Genomic DNA, 22500 nt, shown 5'->3' on the forward strand with positions numbered 1-22500 from the left:
CACAACTGTTGCCAGATACTTGGTCGGATCGGTCATACAGCCGCGCGAAGGAGATATGTTTGCTGGCTCGATCTACCTGCATGATGTGGAGAACTTGACATCTCTTTGCTCATCCAGCGCAAGGGAGAGGTGACGTGTACTGTAGTAAACGCTTCCTGTTCTTTGTCATCCTCACTCCTCGCTCCTTGCCTTCCCCGTACCGCTCTTGATGTGCAGGGTAGCAGGTTAGAGCAAACTATAATTCAGGCTGACCTCCCTGCCACTCTGTAAACAAGTTATGTCTTTTTTGATCGTCCTAGTACCAGGGATACCAGCGACGACTCCAGGGCTCGTGTCCAGTATAGCTTCGCGAGAGATTTGCCCTGCAATACTTCGCAAGAAATGTGCTTCCTCGATGCGCGTACTCTACCCCTTCGGCTTGGACAAACAGTGATTTGGCGTGTATGTCACTGTGTCACCCGGATCAGCGAAATTTTGGGAGCTAACAAGACAGGGAGCTGGTAGGCTGTTTCGGAACATGTTACTAAAGTGCCGAGTTACCCGTTTTCTTTTTAAGAGAAACTTTTAAAACGAACCTTTCGTTGCCTGTTCCTGCAGTTTAGAGTTATAATCTAACGGCTATCGACTGCACAGGTGCACAATGGCGCCTAAACGCCGTGATCCCACATAGAGATTCTAGCCCTGAAAAATATTTCAAGAAGGTTTGAATTGAATCTTATCACTGCAAGTTTATTTCACTGCTCGTGGCGCATGTTCAGTCATGCGAAATTGCACTAAGCCAGTTCTACATTTTGGTTGATGCCGCTGCCGATGTGTTTTGTTCTTTCAGGGGGCTATTCTCAACATTTACGAATTCCGCCACCTTGTTTTTTCTGACTGGCTCAAAACAGTAAACATGGCGGTATTCGACAGCCTTTCGGAATAGCGCCCTGGTTCAGGTAGACCTGCTATCTCTGGTTTTTATGTTCGTTGACTTGAAATCGAAGGTCTTGAACTGGACTTGGACTCAAAGGCCTTGACAAACTTGGGGAGTTTCAGAGAGTGAACTACACGGAGTGTACCACGGCGAAACGCAAACAGGGTTGGGTGTTGCAGTACTAGCCTAAAAACCATGCAGTGTAAGACGTTCAAGGGAAGCTGGCAAAGAGTCCCTGAAATTGACGCAATGTACGCAAGCGATTTGCATACTCAAGCATTGGCTGTGACCGGCGCAGGCTCACGCGTGCTTTACATGGAAGCGGGAAGCCGTGACGAGCGGGCCGAGACGCACGTGCGGGGCAATCGGCAATCGCTCACGATTGACAAACTGAAGTGTGGCTCCACCTACCGGTTCGCCATCCACGCCTACAACGACGCCGGCACCGGCAATGTCAGCGACGCCATCAGCGTCAAGACCAAGGGCGCCCGTGAGAGAACGCCCGCTCGCTTTTAACGCGACAGCGTTAAGGAGCTCGTGTCGCAGAAAAACCGGTGTCGTCGGTGTCGGTGGCGTTGGCCGTGAGCGATAAATCTCGGGAAGCACTTCATAAATAAAAAAACAACTTGCAAGATCGGCTGGGTGGGAATCGAACCAGGGTCTCCAGAGTGTGAAACGGAGACGCTACCACTCTTTTTTTTTTTTTTCTTTATTGCCGACTTCAACACGTCAGTTTACAAAATCAGTCCGCGCGAAGAACACAACACGTATGCTAAAAATACGTCACCCTCACTTGGGGTTACGTGATGAGATTAAAATTCACGCATGTGTAGCAAAGCTTCCATTCTTGGAAGCCACTCAGGCACACGCAGACATTGATGCCAGGCCTATAAGACAGTATTTTTGTGAATCTGTTAGCAGAGCTATTGAAGGATACAAGATACGAGACGCTACCACTCAGCCACGAGTTCTTTCTTTTCTTTATTGCCCACTCAGCCACGAGTTCGCTGCTTCAAAGCGGTACAAAAGCGCCTCTAGTGAATGCGGTGTTGCCTTATAAACGTGCCGTAGAAAGTTAAACTGCGGTGTATATCGGTAATTATGAGTCTATGACTTACAGAAGCCGCAGTTACACGAGTAGCGAAGTACTTTTCCGCTACATTTCTTCTCCGCTCTGCCCACACGCAGAGCCATCTTGCGGCAAACACAGAAGACCCCCTATTCGCAATGTGCGGCGCTGCCCCGACACGTGACGCGCCACTCGCCCGCTTGTCCCCTTCGGGCCATGCGGGGAACGGTGCGAGGATGCCCCACTACTCTTGCGTTTAATAAGCTTTCTCGCTCTCTCCCCTTCCAACTTCCAGCGTGCGTCACTCGAACTATCGCGTTTAGGCGACGCGGCTCCTCTTTCCGCTCATAGCGCGGTTCTCACGGGAGCGCATGCATTCATTCAGTGAACTGACGCAAGCCTGCAAAGCCGAGCGTCGGCTCTACCTCCTCCCCCCCATACCTCCCTCGACAATTATCACCAGACACTTTGGAGGCGGCTCCAAACACGCAACTTACCCTCCCCTTATATACGCTCGCGCTATCACCACGTCCACACCGACCCCTCCTGCACCGTCTGCCACCACCCCAAAGCCACTCTCGATGACATCCTTTTCCTCTGCCCGGCGGATCCTCCCCCGCGGGGCCTGGAACACCTTACTACTTGGGAGGCTTGGGAGACCCTACTGCGCTCCGAGGACCCGGCCAAGCAAGCCATCGCCACAGGCCGAGCTGCCAGCGTCATGAGCCTCCGGGACATGAACGTTCGAGTGCAGTGGGGCCGTGCGGGGGCCCAAGGACCTGCGTGTCCGCAACTCCCCTGTGTGCAATAAAGTTATCACCTAGGTGCAGCGTCCGATGCGGGACGCTTCTGACGTGATCGCTGTGCCGTAGCGCGTCTGGTGGGAAAGCATCCCCTGCCATGTGTGCCGAGCTGCTTCCGAAGAGTCATGCGTCTGCGTGGTGCTCCCAAGCGAGATAGAGGACGACCCCATCGAGACGTAAGCCGCATGATCGCGTCGGCCTTCATGGCACGTCGCGGCCCGGTTGTCTGTGCCGATCACGACGTTTGGCTGGCGTAGATCATTTCTCCCTCCGAGACACCGGGTTCTTTGGTTCGTTCCGCTTGCTCAGGCGCATGTTTCGTTGCCGCGCCGAACGCTGCGTTGCTCGGCGCTCACCGCGTGATTGGTGGGAGCAATGTCCGATGCGGGGCGCCTCGTAAGTGATCGCTGCGCCGTAGCGCATCATCTTACACCCTTTGGCGGGTCGACGGGAACTTGAAGGCGAAGCTTAAGCGTCCTCCAAATTTTCTTATGCGGAAGCATCTTTAGCACCTGTAGCACAACTCCTTCCTGTAGCTCTGTTCGTTACCAGCTGCTTCGAGGAAAGAGGGGAAACTTTCCTGATGACGGCGCTATGGATACAATCACGTTTCTTTTTTCGTCCTTTTTGAAGGAGGGGGCGGGGCGCCTTATTAACGGTGGCGAACATCAGTAAATGTGTAGTAAGCACTGGAGAAATGATTCGTTACAAAGTATCACGTAATTAAACTAAATTACTTTAGGATGCACGTTGTAATTGCTAAATCAAAACCTGTCAGCTGCTCAAGGTAGGCACACGTAGTAGGCATTTGTGGAATTGCGGACAGTGCCAATTGCAGCCCATGTGGTGTCAAAGAAATGACCAAACATCTCCTGTGTGACTTCCCCACATACGAAGATGAGAGGAGTACCTTTCGGACAGCTTTGGGGGACTTAGACGACCGGCCTTTTACAGAGGAGAAGACATTGGGTCCGTGGCCTCGTGTGTCCGCTATGTGCAAGGCCACAAAGACGCTGCTGCGTTTCTTGAAATGCACCAGCCTCTATGACCGCCTGTGACTGACTCAGCGATGAACACTTGTGTGTGTAACAGTATAAAGTGTGCACGTCTCCCTTCCATCTCCTTTTTAAGTCCCCTTTTCCCCCTTCCCCAGTGCAGGATGGCATACCGGGTTCAGCCTGCTTAACTTCCCTGCCTTTCCATTACGACTTCTCCTTTTCTACCTCTCTTTCTCTGAGGCTAGCAGTACTTCGCCTCATCCCAGCTCAGTATCTATATTTCCATCGACCAAATATTCCCCAAAATACATTAGCGTTGCACATATATTTGTCCCGCAGTGCTCGACAGAAGCATTTAAGAAAAGTACCAACTAAAACGTACATGTCATTTTTATGCAAGCTTCAAAGAACGGCCTCTCCAAACCGTTGCTATAGTTTTAGTAGTTTTACATCATGCACTCAGCACTAACCAATTGAACTCTTCTCTTGCAGCTCGTGTCCCAGAGTATTGGATAAGAGTGTTAGTGAGTCTCAGTCAAGAAATTAATTAATCAATAATTAATGTAGATATTCTGATGCCCGCCGCCGCTCATATTACGCAGCTCGGATAAAAAATGCAGTCCTTTCACTGCCACATGATAATCACTTTCACCTTCTTGAAACAGCTAGCCCAGACACGTGAATGTAATATAATGGATAGTTGGGCTAGTTATTCCATTAACGAAAAAAAAAAAGAACTAGAGTGCCGGAATAACGCGACATTCGTGTCTCGCACTGTATTCGTCGCATCTACACCAGTTTGTTAGGCTGAGAGCCCGAGGAAAGGGAGAGCAATGAGGATAGGCTCGCGAAATGCCTCGAAGGCTGTGCCACAGCAGGAGAACAGCTACAATGTTGTGACGAGTGAAACGTGGTTATGAAAGTAGAATTAAACTGGAACGCAGAGGCAGTGCCAAGAACAGCATTATATAAATATATATATATATATATATATATATATATATATATATATATATATAGGGTTAGCGTGCTCCAGAAGCAGCGCCGCTTGTATAACACCTGGGTTTTCTATACACAAAGCATCTCTTAGGTAAGAGTATTTCCTCATAGGACGGCGTTCGAGCGGACGCCGATCATGATAACGATGGGCGTACAAAAATGGAGGATCGACGATATGGTGCTTACGTAACACACGCGGTTTTTTTTTTTTTTTTGATACAGGCCCTGATTAGCATTCAAGCCGGTACAATAACAATATTTGTTCGACTTTTCAGAGGGAGAAAAGTTGCCGATACGACGCATTTCTAGCAGACATCCACCAAATAATGACTGTAATCTGCATGGTCCTCATTTCAAATTAGACTTCTCCGACCGCTTCAATATGCGGCGCTTCCCTCGACAAATGGACGACCCTTTGAAACTGCGCACGTGCAGCTCCCGTGGCGCGCCGGACGCGGCATTTGCGGTGTTGCATTTTATTATATTGTCTCAGAGATCCGCCCGCATAAATAGCATTCTACCCTCTGCGAAAACAGATCATGTATTCGTATTAGGATCGACCCATCCACGCCTTTTTGCCTCCGTGATCGGCTTACATTAATTATTTGGGTCGACACTAACAACGGAGGCCGGTGAGCGCACTGTATAATGCTATCGCATTAATGCTTTCTTGTCCAATGTCTCTTGCAGGAGTTATAATGCATTGCAAGAAATATTTCACAAGAAGATGAAGAAACACCAAAACCAATTTCCAAGATCTGAGTGTCAAAATGTGATATTCTGGTGTTTTACGAGCCAAACCACAATCTGATTATCAGCCACTCCGTAGTGGGGGACTCCGAATTAATTTTGACCCCCTCTGGTATTACAACGTGCACCGAATGCACGGTACACACGAATGGCTTTTGCATTCCGCCTCCATCGGAATACGGCCGTCGACGCCGCCACCGGGATCGAACCCGCGACTTCGGGCTCAGCAGCGACACGCTAAAGGTACAGAGCCACCGCGGCGGATAAACCTCTGTGTCAGAGGTTTATCCTCTGACAACTGCGCATGACATAAAAATATTTTGATGTTCTGTTCGCAGATGTTTCAGTCAAATTCCGGGTCGGTGTACCTTGAGAAACTCAACGAGTCCACAGCCGGCGTGTACAACTGCGAAGTCAGCTTGGAAACGCCTCTATTCCGCAGCGTGGAAAGAGGGGAGCTCGTGATTGCCGGTAATTCATTTATCCACCGTGCGGCCTCGTCCACTCAGAAGGGTACATATTTTTTTTTTTTTAATGCGAAAGCCTTATATGGCTCATGAAGCAGGAAATCCGGCGGCGTGGCCGGAGATGTACCAAAAGCCACGTGGTCACAGAGACGCGCTCGTGCCACTGTTCGCAACTTCGTCGTCGTCTTCTTTCATACATGGCTCCGATGCCGCTCATCATGCCAGCGTTCCCATACTTCCCCTCCCTCTGCGAAGGCGCTGGCGGCACTGGCCCACTGGCAGTTGGTGCGGCGATTTCGGCGACTTCTGCATTGCGCTCCGATGAACGAACCTTCGGCGGAGATGGCACAATGTGTCACGTGGTCACAGAGACAGACCGCGCCGATGGCCGGTCTATACATAGCGACGCGCGTCGCGGCGCTGCCAGTCGATGCGGTGAGTTCTGTCGTCCGCTCCGGTGGGCGAACCTTCGACTTCGACTTGTCATTCAGTAGCTGCGCCCGGCTCCTTTTGACGCCCGCTCAAGTACGCGAATGAGGCCGAGACACGTGACACGGTGCATGATACAAAGCAAGGTGAAAACAATACGATTGCGTGTCGCAAAACGAGTCGTCATCGGGAAGACGTCGCAATGCTTTCGCATTCATCCACATAGGGATACCTAAGTGTCCGTGTTAAGCATGAAATGCTTTTAGCTCCCGTTGTAGGCGACCTTCAAGTGGCCTTGAGCCAAAAGCCAGAGCCGTTATCCGGGCACTCAAACGAGAACATCCTGGCAAGTTGCGAGAACAAAGCGATATCATCCGGGCAACCAGTCAAGACCGCATCACATATGCTACTTACTTCCCAAATAAGTTACAGAAAGTTTTTCTTACGAGTTCTTCCTAATGTTTCTTCACAACATCGCTCAAGCTGTAACTTCTAATACGCTGAAATTTTATTTGTCGTTTCGAATAGCGACGTTCAAAAGGCAGATACGGGGTACTACACACTTGATTGTCACCTTTTGACGCTGAGTGCTCTTTTCAACGCCAGAGGGCCGCGAGTTCCATGGCGCGTCCGGCGCGCCGCGAATGGCCGTTTGACCGAAACGATACTTGCAAATAGGTTCTGTTTGTGAGAGGAAACTATTGCGTCTATATGAACCAGTGCAAAGTATGGCATGGTGCGGTGTAATGTAGTGGGGTGTGCCGTCGCGAACATGCACTGCACCCATTTTAAGATTGTAGCTGGTATCATTGCCAACCAATCTGCTTTGCCGATAGCCATTTCGTGCTTACATTTATCCTCGATTGCGGGAGAGCCAGCAATTTTCTGAGACACGTTTATCCTCTCCGTAAATGTATTACAGTCTACGGATTGCATAAACGAAGATAGATGTGAGCAGCAGCGCTCCTGGCACTATCTTTGAAGCGGACGCTAAATAGAGCACATACGACTGAGTAGAAAATACCATATTCTAGCTAGCTGCTCTTGCAAAGCCGAAAGTACGGTTTAATCAGTCAGTCAACACGATTCATCCAATATTTTCTCACATTTGTGTAAGGAAATGTTTCCCTTGCTGCGACATGTGACAGAAGAATCGAACGTCAAGAGTAGCAGATAGCAAATAGTATAGAGGAAAATGCAGCGGTGGCGTAGAGGTAGAACACCCACCTCGCGTGCAAGAGGTCCGTGATTCGAATCGCGGTGCCGCGCAATTTTCCACCAGATTAAAAAAAAAAATCGGCGTGTTGATAAAATTGCATAAACAGGCCTGGAGTGTGGCCTGATCCCGGTGCCTAGAACCGCTAACGCACTTCCTCACCAGAGCAGGATTGGCCACCCTGGTGCAGTACTTGGCCACAGCCTCCTATATGAACACAACAATCAAACCCCGGCCCTCAGTCCCCAGTAGCTGCGAAGCAACTGACCACGGCGGCGGTCAGACCTGCGACGCAGCAGAGGGTGCTAAGAATCCCTGGCTCCGTACAGGCCGCCATTGGAATATGAACCTGGCAACGTTTAACGCTAGGACGTTATCTAGTGAGGCGAGTCTAGCAGTGCTATTGGAGGAATTAGAGGCCAGTAAATGGGATATAATAGGGCTCAGTGAAGTTAGGAGGTCAAAAGAAGCATATACAGTGTTAAAAAGCGGGCACGTCCTGTGCTACCGGGGCTTAGCGGAGAGACGAGAACTAGGAGTCGGATTCCTGATTAATAAGAATATAGCTGGTAACATACAGGAACTCTATAGCATTAACGAGAGGGTGGCAGGTCTTGTTGTGAAACTTAATAAGAGATACAAAATGAACGTTGTACAGGTCTACGCCCCTACATCCAGTCCTGATGACCAGGAAGTTGAAAGCTTCTATGAAGACGTGGAATCGGCGATAGGTAACGTGAAAACAAAATACACTATACTGATGGGCGACCTCAATGCCAAGGTAGGCAAGAAGCAGGCTGGAGACAAGGCAGTGGGGGAATATGGCATAGGCACTAGGAATAGCAGGGGAGAGCTATTAGTAGAGTTTGCGGAGCAGAATATGCGGATAATGAATACCTTCTTCCGCAAGCGGGATAGCCGAAAGTGGACGTGGAGGAGCCCGAACGGCGAGACTAGAAATGAAATCGACCTCATACTCTGCGCTAACCCTGGCATCATACAAGATGTGGACGTGCTCAGCAAGGTGCGCTGCAGTGACCATAGGATGGTAAGAACTCGAATTAGCCTAGACTTGAGGAGGGAACGGAATAAACTGGTACATATGAAGCCGATCAATGAGTTAGCGGTAAGAGGGAAAATAGAGGAATTCCAGCTCAAGCTACAGAACAGGTATTCGGCTTTAACTCAGGAAGAGGACCTTAGTGTCGAAGATATGAACGACAATCTTGTGGGCATCATTAAGGAGTGTGCAATAAAAGTCGGTGGTAACTCCGTTAGTCAGGATACCAGTAAGCTATCGCAGGAGACGAAAGATCTGATCAAGAAACGCCAATGTATGAAAGCCTCTAACCCTACAGCTAGAATAGAACTGGCGGAACTTTCGAAGTTAATCAACAAGCGTAAGACAGCTGACATAAGGAAGTATAATATGGATAGAATTGAACATGCTCTCAGGAACGGAGGAAGCCTAAATACAGTGAAAAAGAAACTAGGAATTGGCAAGAATCGGATGTATGCGTTAAGAGACAAAGCCGGCAATATCATTACTAATATGGATGAGAAAGTTCAAGTGGCTGAGGAGTTCTATAGAGATTTATACAGTACCAGTGGCACCCACGACGATAATGGAAGAGAGAATAGCCTAGAGGAATTCGAAATCCCACAGGTAACGCCGGAAGAAGTAAAGAAAGCCTTGGGAGCTATGCAAAGGAGGAAGGCCGCTGGGGAGGATCAGGAAACAGCAGATTTGTTGAAGGATGGTGGGCAGATTGTTCTAGAGAAACTGGCCACCCTGTATACGCAATTCCTCATGACCTCGAGCGTACCGGAACCTTGGAAGAACGCTAACATAATCCTAATCCATAAGAAAGGGGACGCCAAAGACTTGAAGAATTATAGACCAATCAGCTTACTGTCCGTTGCCTACAAAGTATTTACGAAGGTAATCGCAAACAGAATCAGGAACACCTTAGACTTCTGTCAACCAAAGGACCAGGCAGGATTCCGTAAAGGCTGCTCAACAATAGACCATATTCACACTATCAATCAGGTGATAGAGAAATGTGCGGAATATGACGAACCCTTATATATAGCTTTCATTGATTACGAGAAAGCGTTTGATTCTGTCACAACCTTAGCAGTCATGGAGGCATTACGGAATCAGGGTGTAGACGAGCCGTATGTAAAAATACTGAAAGATATCTATAGCGGTTCCACAGCCACCATAGTCCTCCATAAAGAAAGCAACAAAATCCCAATAAAGAAAGGCGTCAGGTAGGGAGATACGATCTCTCTAATGCTATTCACAGCGTGTTTACAGGAGGTATTCAGAGACCTGGACTGAGATGAATTGGTGATAAAAGTTAATGGAGAATACCTTAGTAACTTGCGATTCGCTGATGATATTGCCTTGCTTAGTAACTCAGGGGGCCAATTGCAATGCATGCTCACTGACCTGGAGAAGCAAAGCAGAAGAGTGGGTCTAAAAATTAATCTGCAGAAAACTAAAGTAGTGTTTAACAGTCTCGGAAGAGAACAGCAATTTAAAATAGGTAGCGAGGCACTGGAAGTGGTAAAGGAATACATCTACTTAGGGCAGGTAGTGACGGCGGATCCGGATCATGAGACTGAAATAATCAGAAGGATAAGAATGGGCTGGGGTGCGTTTGGCAGGCATTCTCAGATCATGAACAGCAGGTTGCCATTATCCCTCAAGAGAAAAGTGTATAATAGCTGTGTCTTACCAGTACTCACCTACGGGGCAGAAACCTGGAGGCTTACGAAAAGGGTTCTACTTAAATTGAGGACGACGCAACGAGCTATGGAAAGAAGAATGGTGGGTGCAACGTTAAGGGATAAGAAAATAGCAGATTGGGTGAGGGAACAAACGCAAGTTAATGACATCTTAGTTGAAATCAAGAAAAAGAAATGGGCATGGGCAGGACATGTAATGCGGAGGGAAGATAACCGATGGTCATTAAGGGTTATGGATTGGATTCCAAGGGAAGGGAAGCGTAGCAGGGGGCGGCAGAAAGTTAGGTGGGCGGATGAGATTAAGAAGTTTGCAGGGACGACATGGCCACAATTAGTACATGACCGGGGTTGTTGGAGAAGTATGAGAGAGGCCTTTGCCCTGCAGTGGGCGTAACCAGGCTGATTATTATTATTATTATTATTATTATTATTATTATTATTATTATTATTATTATTATTATTATTATTATTATTATTATTATTATTATAGATGAAAATACAATGCCAACCTTTCGAAAGCTTCACGTGTGCTCCCCAATTTCTGCGATATATTTCGAGAATTACGGCACACACCGTGCGGCAGTGTGTCTGTGATGGTATAGCTTTACACATCACTCTGACGCATTTTAGCTTTCTTGTAATGCAGACCGCCGGCTCCGCGAGGTGTGTTTTTGATGTAATATCGGCTTCCGTGCGTGACGTGGGCGACACTTCGTGCATTTGTATTCTGTTAAATATTTCTCGTTTGCTTAGCCACCTTACTTCCTGGCACATTTCACGTCATTCCAAGTTACCTTCCACTCTCGCTTCACTTGCGTATTTTATTTTCAACTGATGTTTCTTTTGTATCACGGTACTAATTGGTCCTATCTGGAAGAGGGGGCGGTGGGGGGGGGGGGGGGCGGATGGCATTGCCCTATCCACGTGGTTGTGCATCGCCACCATAGCAAATCATCCTCCATATGATCAATTATGTTTATTAAAATCCTGTGAGAACAACCAAAGCCCTAGCAGCAGAAAACGCTCCTGGAAATCCCAACAGCAAGCTGAAAACCTCACCCGAAATTAAGTTCTGGCTTACGTGGGTGCTCAGACCAGCATCTCCAACTCCGGATCGCCCATATGGCCGAAGACGCCGCTAAAGCGCAAGGCCTGGCCACCGCCTGAAGAAGAAGAGGGCGGGCCCTCTCACTCCAGTCCTCACTAAACCCCATCTCGGACAAAATAAGGTTTACTACTACTACCACGCGAGAGCTAGGAAATTTACATATGTCCAGAAGGCGGCTTACTCGCCTTCAAAGTGTACCCAGCTGGTTCATCACCAGCAACAAACTTATTTTCTGTTCTTTTCTTTGGTCACGCAGAACGGCTACCCGCAACGCCCCGTATATTAACCGACAGAGACACCTACCGCATCGGGGACACCGTGAAGCTGAGCTGCGTTGGGGTTCGGTCCAATCCGTCCCCGGCGCTTTCTGTGTTCGTGAATGACCAGCTCGTGAACGACGCCAAGACCAGGCTGGAGGCACATCCCGACGGGCTACCCACCGTCAGCGTTGAGACTACCTTCGCGCTGGGACAAGAAAAAGCGCAAGGCGGCCACGTTAGAGTGAGATGTGAAGCTATATTCTCGGACGCCTTTTCGGCAACGGTCGAAGATAACATTCGCGTCGAGCCTCGGCGGCTGCATTCGAGAACCTCCTCTCCTGAAGACCCGTGTCTCGAGAAGGCGTGGACAATTTTCAAAAGAGCGTGGATGCATTTTGCTGAAGCTCACGACAACTCGGTCGAAAACGACAATCAGACATTTTCAACTGTTCAATAAACGCAAGTGGCCGCACACATCCGTCGCTTTCGCCAGCTTATTCCTATTTTTACTTATTATTTTCAATTTGCAAACATAAGAGCAATCACATAAAGAAAAGAGAGAGAGAGCAAGGAGCTGGCAGGGAACTCCCGCAAGGAGGAGCACGAAGCCTGCCTGCTCTAGAGTTACTGTACATGCTACCAAAGGTAGCATACGTACACCAAGCATTATAAGAACACTTTCCAACTTTCTTCATGAACACACAGCACTGAACATGAGAAACTAAAGCGCATGCACACTTTACGCATAAAAAGTACATATTCTTCCTCAAATTTAATTAAATGGTTTTAGACATTGATAGTGGCCTACACACTGTACAGTCTATACCATAAGTTTGCCAAATAGATAAACAAACAATAAATCGTTAAGAGATCTTATCCGCCATTTATCACATCGAAGAGCGTGTTGGAAATGATATCGATGAGGAGCGCTTCGCGTCTCGCTGCTACAGACGCCGGACGCCGGTTCTTCGCTCAGTGATACTTTGCAAATTTGACGCTTTCGCATAAAAAAAATATTTAAAAAATTACGGCGCAATATACGATTATAAGACCTATGGTATTCTGTTGTTAGACCTCTCACATCAGACCCTATGTCTTATAATCGTATCTTGCACCATGATCCTTCTTTTTTTCAACTTGCGCACCTTGGCTAATGTTAGCCGGGACACACGGTGCACCCGTATTTACCGTAGCCGTGGTAGCGTACAATGCTCAGCAATTCAAACGCGATACTCGAAGCTCATGGCTGCTGGCCAGCGCTTGCTGTGCCGCAGTTGTGGCCTGCGGAAACCGAGGTCTCATTAATTCATTGTTGCGCTTATAGGAAAATAAGGACTCAGGAAGAAAAGTGGGAAACGATAGGCCGAGCGCTGAACTTCAATTGTTTTTACTCTTACAGCAGAGCGAGGAGAGTAAAAACCGAGACGATACATTGTGGTAATACGAAGAGGGCTGCTGCATGGCGACTGCATTCGGTCCCACCAGCACTCACCCGTGGTGCAAGAAACACCGGCCACCATGCGGTCCGAGTACCGCGTTTAATAACAATGATAATGTTTATTAGAATACAACAGCAGTATACAAAAGCGTCCCTGCCAAAGTCAAACAAGAGTTGTGTGTGCCGGAGGTGGGGAGGGGAGCAATTCCCGCCAGCTGGATACATGTGAACGCAGTCAACGAAAACGGATAAATAGCAGGTTTAAATTAAACAAACTTCAACAGGTTTACTTCTTCACAGCTATGCGGCTGTTGATTGGGAACATCCCTACAATCAAATGATTCAAAAGGGAGCAGTATGTAATATTCCCCAATACGCGTCCCGCATCTGGTGCGCACACGAGGAAACACAAAACGCGCTGACGTGGGCGGAGCCATCGGTCAGGCCTTCAAGAGAGGCAAAACTATTCTGTCCTGATATATTTCAATACGATTGTTTTTTTAAACAACTGAATGAGTCACTGAGCATTGTACATGTATACAAGTACCCAACAAGCATCTTTGCAAGACAGATTTCTCTTTATTAGCAAGCGCTCGGGTAGTTTGAATAGAGTAACAAAACACCATCGAATTGTTTACCACTGAGGCAGCGTGTGCCTCTATACATTCGCAAGAGGCTCGAGTCAACAGCCGACAAGCCAATTGCGCAGTTGATGTGTCGCGCGTGAGCGTAATACGAGCAGGCGTCTCCAAGCGCGCGCCTTCAATGTAAGCAGGACGGGTGCTCAAGTCCCACGCTCGCTGCTAGACAACCTTGAGCCCCAATTAAGCGTTCTCACGCTTTCAGCAGCAAGCCGTCTCAAAAATATTACGGTGGTGAACTATGAGCTGTCTTTGCACGCGATTGCGTTGCGCTACTCATTGACAGAGACGGTGTAGCGCCTCTGGTGGAGAGAGTTTTCGTCAGTATTAAAGAGAACCACCGGCTGGCACTCCGAGGAGTGACTATACTCAAGACCGCACCGTCCACTGCTGGGCAAAATGACCGGTCTTCGTTCTAGATGGTTTCCTGAACCGTGCGTGTTTGTCTTCTTCATCTGGATTGCGACGTGTAAGTGTGTAGAGCCTTTTCTTTCTTTTTATTTTTTCTGAGGAATGGGGCTTGATACGTAGAAGCTGGATATATATTGCGCACCGATTAGCAAGGGCTCACCGCGTGAACGTTCTGCACTGAGCAGGAACGTACAATATCTAAGCGTTCCACAATTTTTTTTTCAATTTCGCGTATACTTGAGATTACACCATGCCCAAAGTAAAGATGTAGCAGAGGTTCGGCGCACTATTAGAGAGCTTTAGAATAGGGGCATCAAATGCTTGGAGCTCCAAAGATCTTTGCGTACGATAGCTTTGGGGCAACCAGGAGGTACGAGTGATAGAAAAAGGTTTTGCTCTCGCAATTTCCGTCCCGCTATCGCACGGCCACCACGGCTAGAATGACGAGCCACGATAAGTAATAACATAAATGTTGATACAAAAATACGTGAGCGTATTTAGAGAAATGCAGACATGCGTGATATGTGTTCCTTCACCACACGCGCTTTATTAATTTTAATAATATTCTTGGCGGTACATATTCGCTGGTACTCACCAACCAACAATTTATTGCGCTTAGTTCTATTTGCCCTCATCAGCCAAGACAATACAAATTTGGGCGCGGCAACCATTAGGCCTGCGCGGTCTCAAATCAACAACTGATCTCAAAAACAGCGACGATTCATCGTTTAATCTCCGACACTTGCGTGAGATTAGAGCATTCATTTATTTGAGCACTTCGGCATCTGTATGTGAAGAACGTCGCTAATTACTCAGTAATCAGGCTAGTGTGGCCGAAGATGCGAGCCACCATTTCGATACGGGCCTCCATGCTTGTTGACGCAAAGCTTTGGGGACAAGTTTGCAGCGACAGGCTGTATCTAAAAAAAAATTGGAGGACGCTTAAGCTTCGCCTTCAAGAGTAGAACGCGACAGCGTTCCCGTCTACCCGCCAAGGGGTGTAAGACAATGCGCTACGGCGCAGTGATCCCTTACGAGGCGCCCGCATCGGACTTTGCACCCACCAATCACGCGGTGAGCGTCGAGCAACGCAGCGTTCGGCGCGGCAACGAAACGTACGCCTGAGCAAGCGGAACGAACCAAAGAACTCGGTGTCTCGGAGGGGGAAACGATGTACGCCAGCCAAAAGTCGTGATCGGCACGGGCAGAGATAGACAGATAGTGACCTAAAGAAAGGAAGGACGCTTGATTCTGCAACCCGTGAGGGAGCACGGCGAAGCGTCGTCAGGGGAGGGGGAGTCCGGGCCGCGACGCGTCTCGCACCGGTCCCCCCACAGCCCCAATGCGCGCGTGGCGCGCCACCTGTCGGGGCAGCGCCGTACATTGAGAGGAGGGGGTCTTCTGTGTTTGCCGCAAGATGGCTCTGCGTGTGCGGAAAGCGCAGAAGAAATGCAGCGGAAACGCACTTCGCTACTCGTGTAACTGCGACTTCTGTAAGTTACATGTTCATAATTACGGATATACACCGCAGTATAACTTTCTACGGCTCGTTTCTAAGGCAACACCGCATTCACTAGAGGCGCTTTTGTACCGCTTTGAAGCATCGAACTCGTGGCTGAGTGGTAGGGTCTCCGTCTCACACTCCGGAGACCCTGGTTCGATTCTCACCCAGCCCATCTTGCAAGTTGTTTTTTATTCATGAAGTACCTCCCGGGATTTATCGCTCACGGCCAACGCCGCCGACGACACCGGCTTTTCTGCGACACGAGCTCCTTAACGCTGTCGCGTTAAAATAGCGTGCCCGACGCAAACCCCAAGCGCCCATGGCGCTCGGGGTTTGCGCAGTGGCGGCGACGCCATTTGCTTGAAGCCCCCATTCTAAAGATCTCTATCATAACATCTGTGTTATTGCTGGATCTTGAGCAAATGCTCCTGCGTGATTTAGGCAAGAAAGCAGGTTACGTTGAGGTTCGGACGAACCATACAAGCAAGAAAATGGAGATTAAAAAAGGCAGCTTAGTTGTTCTTTTTTCAATCTCAAACATCAGTATTTTGCGGGATATAACACGTTAACATTATACCAGTTTGCGTTATTAATGGCCACCTAAGCATCAGTCTGCACAAAAAAAATTTGATAAGTGCGACTTCTTCCAGTGTTCGCTGAACACAAATTGCCTAAAGAGGACGCTATTGTACCGGCCATTACTATAGCGCTCAACAGATATGCCGGCTTTTCTTTACAGACACGGCTGGTCCGGCGCACGCTGTGAAGATAATCGAATTGAAAGTTCCCGAGACGCCAACTCGCGGATCCACTGTGATGCTCGAATGCCTCTACGACTTGCAGGGGGATCAGCTGTACAGCGTCAAGTGGTACAAAGACAGCAGGGAGTTCTTCCGCTATGTGCCTCAGGACGAGCCCAACAAAAAGCTCTTCAATCTCAAAGGGCTCACTGTAAACGTAAGCGGTTCCTTCTTTACACGTCCAATTGAGTCCTAGCGGAAAAAAAATGTATTAGGAATGTGCTATAGTATTCAAAATATCGAATCCAATAATATTTGCTATCCAACCCGTATTCTACACAACTTGATAACCGGAACCTTAGATTAGACGTTGGTAGGCGATCGCGCTGAACTATAATGGTTGCAACCGCCCGAGAGAGGAACAACTTGGAAGTGCCAATTTCACGGTCAGCTATTAATCAATCTCAACGAGTAATATTTAGTCGTTTCTTCAACCCACTGCAACAAGCGGCTACGCTTCTGCAGGTGTTGCAGCACACATACGCCGGTTTTTATGCAACTTGTAGAGCAGCAGATCACTTCTGTCATGCACGAAATTTTGCGATGTCTTAATCAAGAATGTTTTAACAATAACTTGGCAACATATTTGACATAAATTTATATCAAATATTGTTTTTTTTTTCTTCAGTAGACGTTATCTTTGCATCATAAAAGTGATAAGTTCACTTCTTTTTCTTTCTTTGTCTTATTAAATGAGAAAACATTCAATATCCGACTAGATTCTCCGAAACCAGATGTTCTTATAGCTATATTTCACATATTTGTAAACAATTAGATTTAAAACTTCACCATTCAAACACTCTTGAAAATTACCTAAATAAAGTGCAGTTGACCACTATAGCACGTCGGCATCTATCACTTGCGTTTTCAGATTACTACAACCGACATTCTTCATGTAATATCTATGGTTATAGAAGTACAAGGTGTCACTCCCAAAATCCTAAACTTACATTAGACATGATAAAAAGACTTCTATATGAAGATGAAACCAAGAATGCGCTCTTGGTTAGCAGCAATATAAAGGGTGATATTGTTTTTAATGATCGGATATATTAGTGATGAAGAATTGGCTATATATACTTATTGATATGACGGCGCATGTCCCACTTCAAAAGAGATAGGTCGTTCTTTTAAGACATATATGATGTTTGTCGTCGTCGTCGTCGTCGTCGTCGTCGTCGTCGTCGTCGTCGTCGTCGTTGTTGTTGTTGTTGTTGTTGTTGTTGTTGTTGTTGTTGTTGTTGTTGTTGTTGTTGTTGTTGTTGTTGTTGTTGTTGTTGTTGTTGTTGTTGTTGTTGTTGTTGTTGTTGTTGTTGTTGTTGTTGTTGTTGTTGTTGTTGTTGTTGTTGTTCAGGGTGTCTACATAGTTGACATCTCTAAATTCTCTTAGTTTCCAGGTTTTCCCTGAGTGCCTTTGCAAAATTTCCTGAGGGACACAGAACTTTGTTTTATGTCAAGATGGGCTGACACCACATCGCCCAATGCTTTCACTCTCTAGTAAGCATGTAAAAATTAAATATTGACTTAATTTCGTTTGAATATTAAGGCGTAGTACTTAATTTATTTAAAAAAAATCCGGATGGGAGAGATTAGCAAAATGCACAGCGAATAAAATATCTTCTAAAGAAATGGTAAAACCCATTGCAAATCGAGTTTAACATTCACAAATGCGAATAAAATGGATATGCATACAGAAACAAATATTTTCGAACACGAGCTATTTCTAACAACCAGTAGCAAGCTCATTTGCATAAGGCCGAACTTTGCCACAAGTGAGATTCTCTCTCAACAGCTGGTAAGCCAACATCAACTGTCTTGACATACGCTGAAGCGAGATAGCAAGATGGCCGAGTTGGTTAGGGTTCATCGTTCCGTTGGCGACAACGCAACGAGACACGGAGAAAAGGAAGAAACACGACAACACGGGCGCCCGCGTTGCCGTGTTTCTTCCTTTTGTCCGCGTCCCTTTGCGCTGTTTGGGTAGAGGGACACCTGCATCTCGGCTTCACCCAACACTTTCTTTTTTGAACTCAAGCTCCTTCAAAGAGTTCAATTTCAATTCAAAAGTTCAGTTTCAATTCCTCAAAATGCGTAGGTCCTTCCTGTTCTTGTCCTCCTTCCGCCGCGCGTTCACCCCATGGACCATTTGAAGCATCCTCTTGGTCAGTTGTACAGTAAACCTCCCATTTTTTTGACTGCCTGGGAGCCGCGAAGACGTCCGAAAAATCGGGCATTTAATAAATGCATGTCTTTCACTGCCCCTAAGAGCTCAAGTCGCCACAGGCACATCCGAAACAGCTCCGAAGGCCTGCCAGTAGACTTATGAGGCATATCGGTGCTCGTACTGTGACAGGATATCGCAGGTGCACGCGTGTATAATTAAGGAATAATACTGTGTGCCGTGACAGTTGCCCCTTTTCACGCTTATGCTTCACCGCAATACTTTTGCGTATGCCTCACTGCGTAACATTTTTTTACTGAGGCGAAGCTGACTTTCGGAAACCGGCTTATGCAACGCGTCGCGCTTTCCGAGCATCGAAGCCAATCGCGAGGACCACAAAAGCGGAGTCGGTGCCATTGCTGACAGTGGCAAATTCTTTTAATGAAAAAACACGGCACAGAACGGCAAAAAGCTTAATAGCGAATGTCAAAGCAGCTAGGCCTCGCGTTGCGGCGTTAGTGGCTACGGCTGCCGGCGAATCTGAGTGCTAGAGCGCCGCTTCGAGGCGGCGAGGTAATCAAAATGGCGGCAGCGGTGGTGGCTTTGGTTAATGCCGTTTCGGACCTGTGGTCACGGCAAGAAGTTTGGAAAATCGGACGGCAAAGGGTTCTTGCGTCTGAAATTTCACAGGTTCCTATACATTGACTTAGGGGTACGTGGTGGTGCCGCGAAGCCGTCCGAATTATCGGGCGTCCGAAAAGTCGGTCGTTTACTGTACACTGGCAACTCCTCCAGCCGACAACACGGCGTCAGAGACGATTCTGTATCAGTCGAGTCAGCATTACCGCGACTTTCGTTCCCTTTCAATAAAATTACAGCTAATTTTCCCTGACAGAAGCACAAATTCCCTGAGTTTTCCCTGAGTATTTTCAGACTATTCAAAATCCCTGAAAATTCCCGGTTTTCCCTGTTTTGCCGGTTGGTAAACACCCTCTTTTAAGCGCATTCCTAATCTTCAATTTGAGCGTCATATTTTCCAGACAACCCAACGCAGCCCACGAATTTTTTATTTGAAATTGACTCATCCATCATTAGTTATTAGCTAAATGGTCACAACCCAAACGCAGCTCGTCACTTCTCAACATAGCCACCTAGGGTTGTTCAATCCAAAATAAAGAAGGGGGACCGACAGATTGAGTAGCACACCGTGGCATTAAAGTTACAATAAGGTCCCTCATAAATACTGGCCTACGTTTGAATAGGCGGACATACGCTCATCAAAAGCAGCCTTGTCATCTTCAGCGGTTCAATTTTAAAAGGTACATCAAACGACAGCGCTCTTTCTCCTTTTTCTTGAGTCTTCCTTTGCAACCAGCCGCCGCCGGCAAACACCGCCATGTGACGTCACCCTACTAACCTTTTAAAACTAACCCGCCAAAGATGACAAGGCCGTCTTTGACAAAAATAGGTCATCCTATCGAAACTTAGGCCAGCCTTTACGAGGCACCCTATCCCTGTTTGTAACTTTCATAGCATAGCGTTGATAAATGTTTGTTTTAAGCCTTGTTTGTTTAGGCTCTAAGTTCTGTTACATAAAGAATAATCTTCACGGTGCTAAAGGCAGCCATTGTCTATCTGAAGCAAATGCAGTGAAAGTATAATATATAATTACTATTATATCTCTGTCCTGTTATATCTCTGTATGAGACTGAAATAATCAGAAGAATAAAAATGGGCTGGGGTGCGTTTGGCAGGCATTCTCAGATCATGAACAACAGCTTGCCATTATCCCTCAAGAGAAAAGTCTATAACAGCTGTGCCTTACCAGTACTCACCTAGGGGGCAGGAGCCTGGAGGCTTACGGAAAGGGTTCCACTTAAATACTTAAATTGAGGACGACGCAACGAGCTATGGAAAGAAGAATGATGGGTGTAACGTTAAGGGAGGATAAGAGGGTGCGAGAACAAACACGAGTTAATGATATCTTAGTTGAAATCAAGAAAAAGAAATGGGCATGGGCAAGGCATGTAATGAGGAGGGAAGATAACCGATGGCCATTAAGGGTTACAGACTGGATTTCAAGAGAAGGGAAGCAGGGGGCGGCAGAAAGTTAGGAGGGCGGATGAAATTAAGAAGTTTGCAGGGACAACATGGCCACAATTAGCACGTGACCGAGCTAGCTGGAGAAGTATAGGAGAGGCCTTTGCCCTGCAGTGGGCGTAGACAGATTGATGATGATGATGATGATGATGATGATGATGATGATGATGATGATATCTCTGTCCTATTAAAACAAAAAGAGAAATGAATGCACCTTCATAAGCGTTAGCGTAACAAAGTAGTCAAGCATTCATTGTGCAAAAAAGAGGTGAGGCGTGCAGACAGGACACAAAAATAGAGAAGTGGACAACACGAACGCGTTCGTGTTGTCCACTTATCTACTCTTGTGTCCTGTCTGCACGCCTCACCTCTTTTTTGCACAATGAATCCTTACCGACTAGCTCAGCTTTCTGTCGTTCCAGTCAAGCATTATTACTTAATATAATGAAATGTTTGACTGAGAGAAGACATTTTGCTTTTGTTAATAAAGGTGACATAGTAAAGAATGCGCAATAACAGGCAAAGTTCAAGAGAAGTACGGGCTGAGGTGCCACTATTTACAAAAATAAAACACCTCTGAGTTGACATCCGCAAGTCTGGATGGTTATGGACGTAGTTGGGGTTGTTTTTTTTTTTTTTTCACTCTCTTTTCTTTTCACCAGTGACCCGGCACAAAAAGAACATCATTACAGAAACAGTGAGAATGGTTCGGTTTGACAGTTTTGCGTGCTTCTTGAAATTGAAACTCCAGTCATTCCAATATTCTCGCCACAAGACAGAACACAACAATTACAGACCAAAAAAAAATTATATGGCTTTCAGATCGCTGCTGACAACTACTTGTATTTATATTATTATTATTTCTTTTGTATATAAATGATTTAGTGCAAGTAGTCCCTGAGTCAGTGTCTATTAAACTTTTTGCGGACGACTGTATTGTGTTAAAAGAAATAACCTGCCATGAAGATGATAAGCTATTACAGCGAACTCTCAGCCACATTGAATGCTGGTGCGCAGAATGGGACATGGAACTAAACGTTAACAAAACAGTGTTATTAAATTTAACGCGGAAAAAGAATCCTAGCATGTTTACTTACACTATCCATGGCTCTAACAGTCAAGCAGTAACTCAATATAGGTATTTAGGGATTACTCTTTCTAGTGATCTGACATGGGGGGCGCACATCTCGGCAATTTGCGCAACAGCTTTTCGGAAACTATGTTCTTTAAAAAGGAAGCTTGCAAAGGCAACGGTGAATGTTAAACTTCAAGCGTACAATGCCATTATCAGATCTAAATTGGAGTATGCATCCGTTGTATGGTATCCCCACACAAAGAAAGATCTACAGTACTTAGAACGCCTGCAAAGGAAATCAGTCAGATTTATATTTAATAAATATAGAAGGCTGGATTCCCCAACTAAGCTCATGATTGCGCATAGCATCCCCACATTAGCTGTACGCAAAAAAAATCAGTCGAATAAAATTCTTGTGTAGTGTTTTGTCTGGAAAAATAAATACATCTGCACCCTCATATTTAAAGTCCATTACAAGAACACCAACGCGTAGCACTCACAAACACTCCCTACAACCAATTTTTGCCAAAACAGAAACATTTAAACAGAGTTTCTTTCCCGCGCACAGTTTCGGATTGGAACGGTCTACCTGAATTTGTTT

General features: G+C 46.7%; 2 protein-coding genes and 1 long non-coding RNA gene across 3 annotated transcripts in view; all 3 read left to right on the forward strand.

Annotated features, from left to right (window-relative positions):
* LOC126536631 (uncharacterized) overlaps positions 1 to 22500 on the forward strand; it is a 101820-nt gene that overhangs the window by 50549 nt on the left and 28771 nt on the right. Inside the window, exon 16 of the mRNA XM_072287593.1 lies at positions 1215 to 1406. Coding sequence (XP_072143694.1) covers positions 1215 to 1406 — 192 coding nt within the window. The remainder of the gene's footprint in view (positions 1 to 1214; positions 1407 to 22500) is intronic.
* LOC129386335 (uncharacterized) lies at positions 4789 to 12243 on the forward strand. Its single transcript, XR_011893813.1, has 2 exons — positions 4789 to 6006; positions 11766 to 12243. It is a non-coding gene; the product is annotated as an uncharacterized lncRNA (long non-coding RNA).
* The window catches only part of LOC126536877 (cell adhesion molecule-related/down-regulated by oncogenes-like), a 15215-nt gene continuing 6570 nt past the window's right edge, over positions 13856 to 22500 (forward strand). The window contains exons 1-2 of the mRNA XM_050183911.3: positions 13856 to 14317; positions 16503 to 16720. Coding sequence (XP_050039868.1) covers positions 14248 to 14317; positions 16503 to 16720 — 288 coding nt within the window. The 5' untranslated portion in view covers positions 13856 to 14247. The remainder of the gene's footprint in view (positions 14318 to 16502; positions 16721 to 22500) is intronic.

This window comes from Dermacentor andersoni, chromosome 4 (genome assembly GCF_023375885.2).
Source record: "Dermacentor andersoni chromosome 4, qqDerAnde1_hic_scaffold, whole genome shotgun sequence".
Classification (NCBI taxonomy): Eukaryota; Metazoa; Arthropoda; class Arachnida; order Ixodida; family Ixodidae; genus Dermacentor; species Dermacentor andersoni.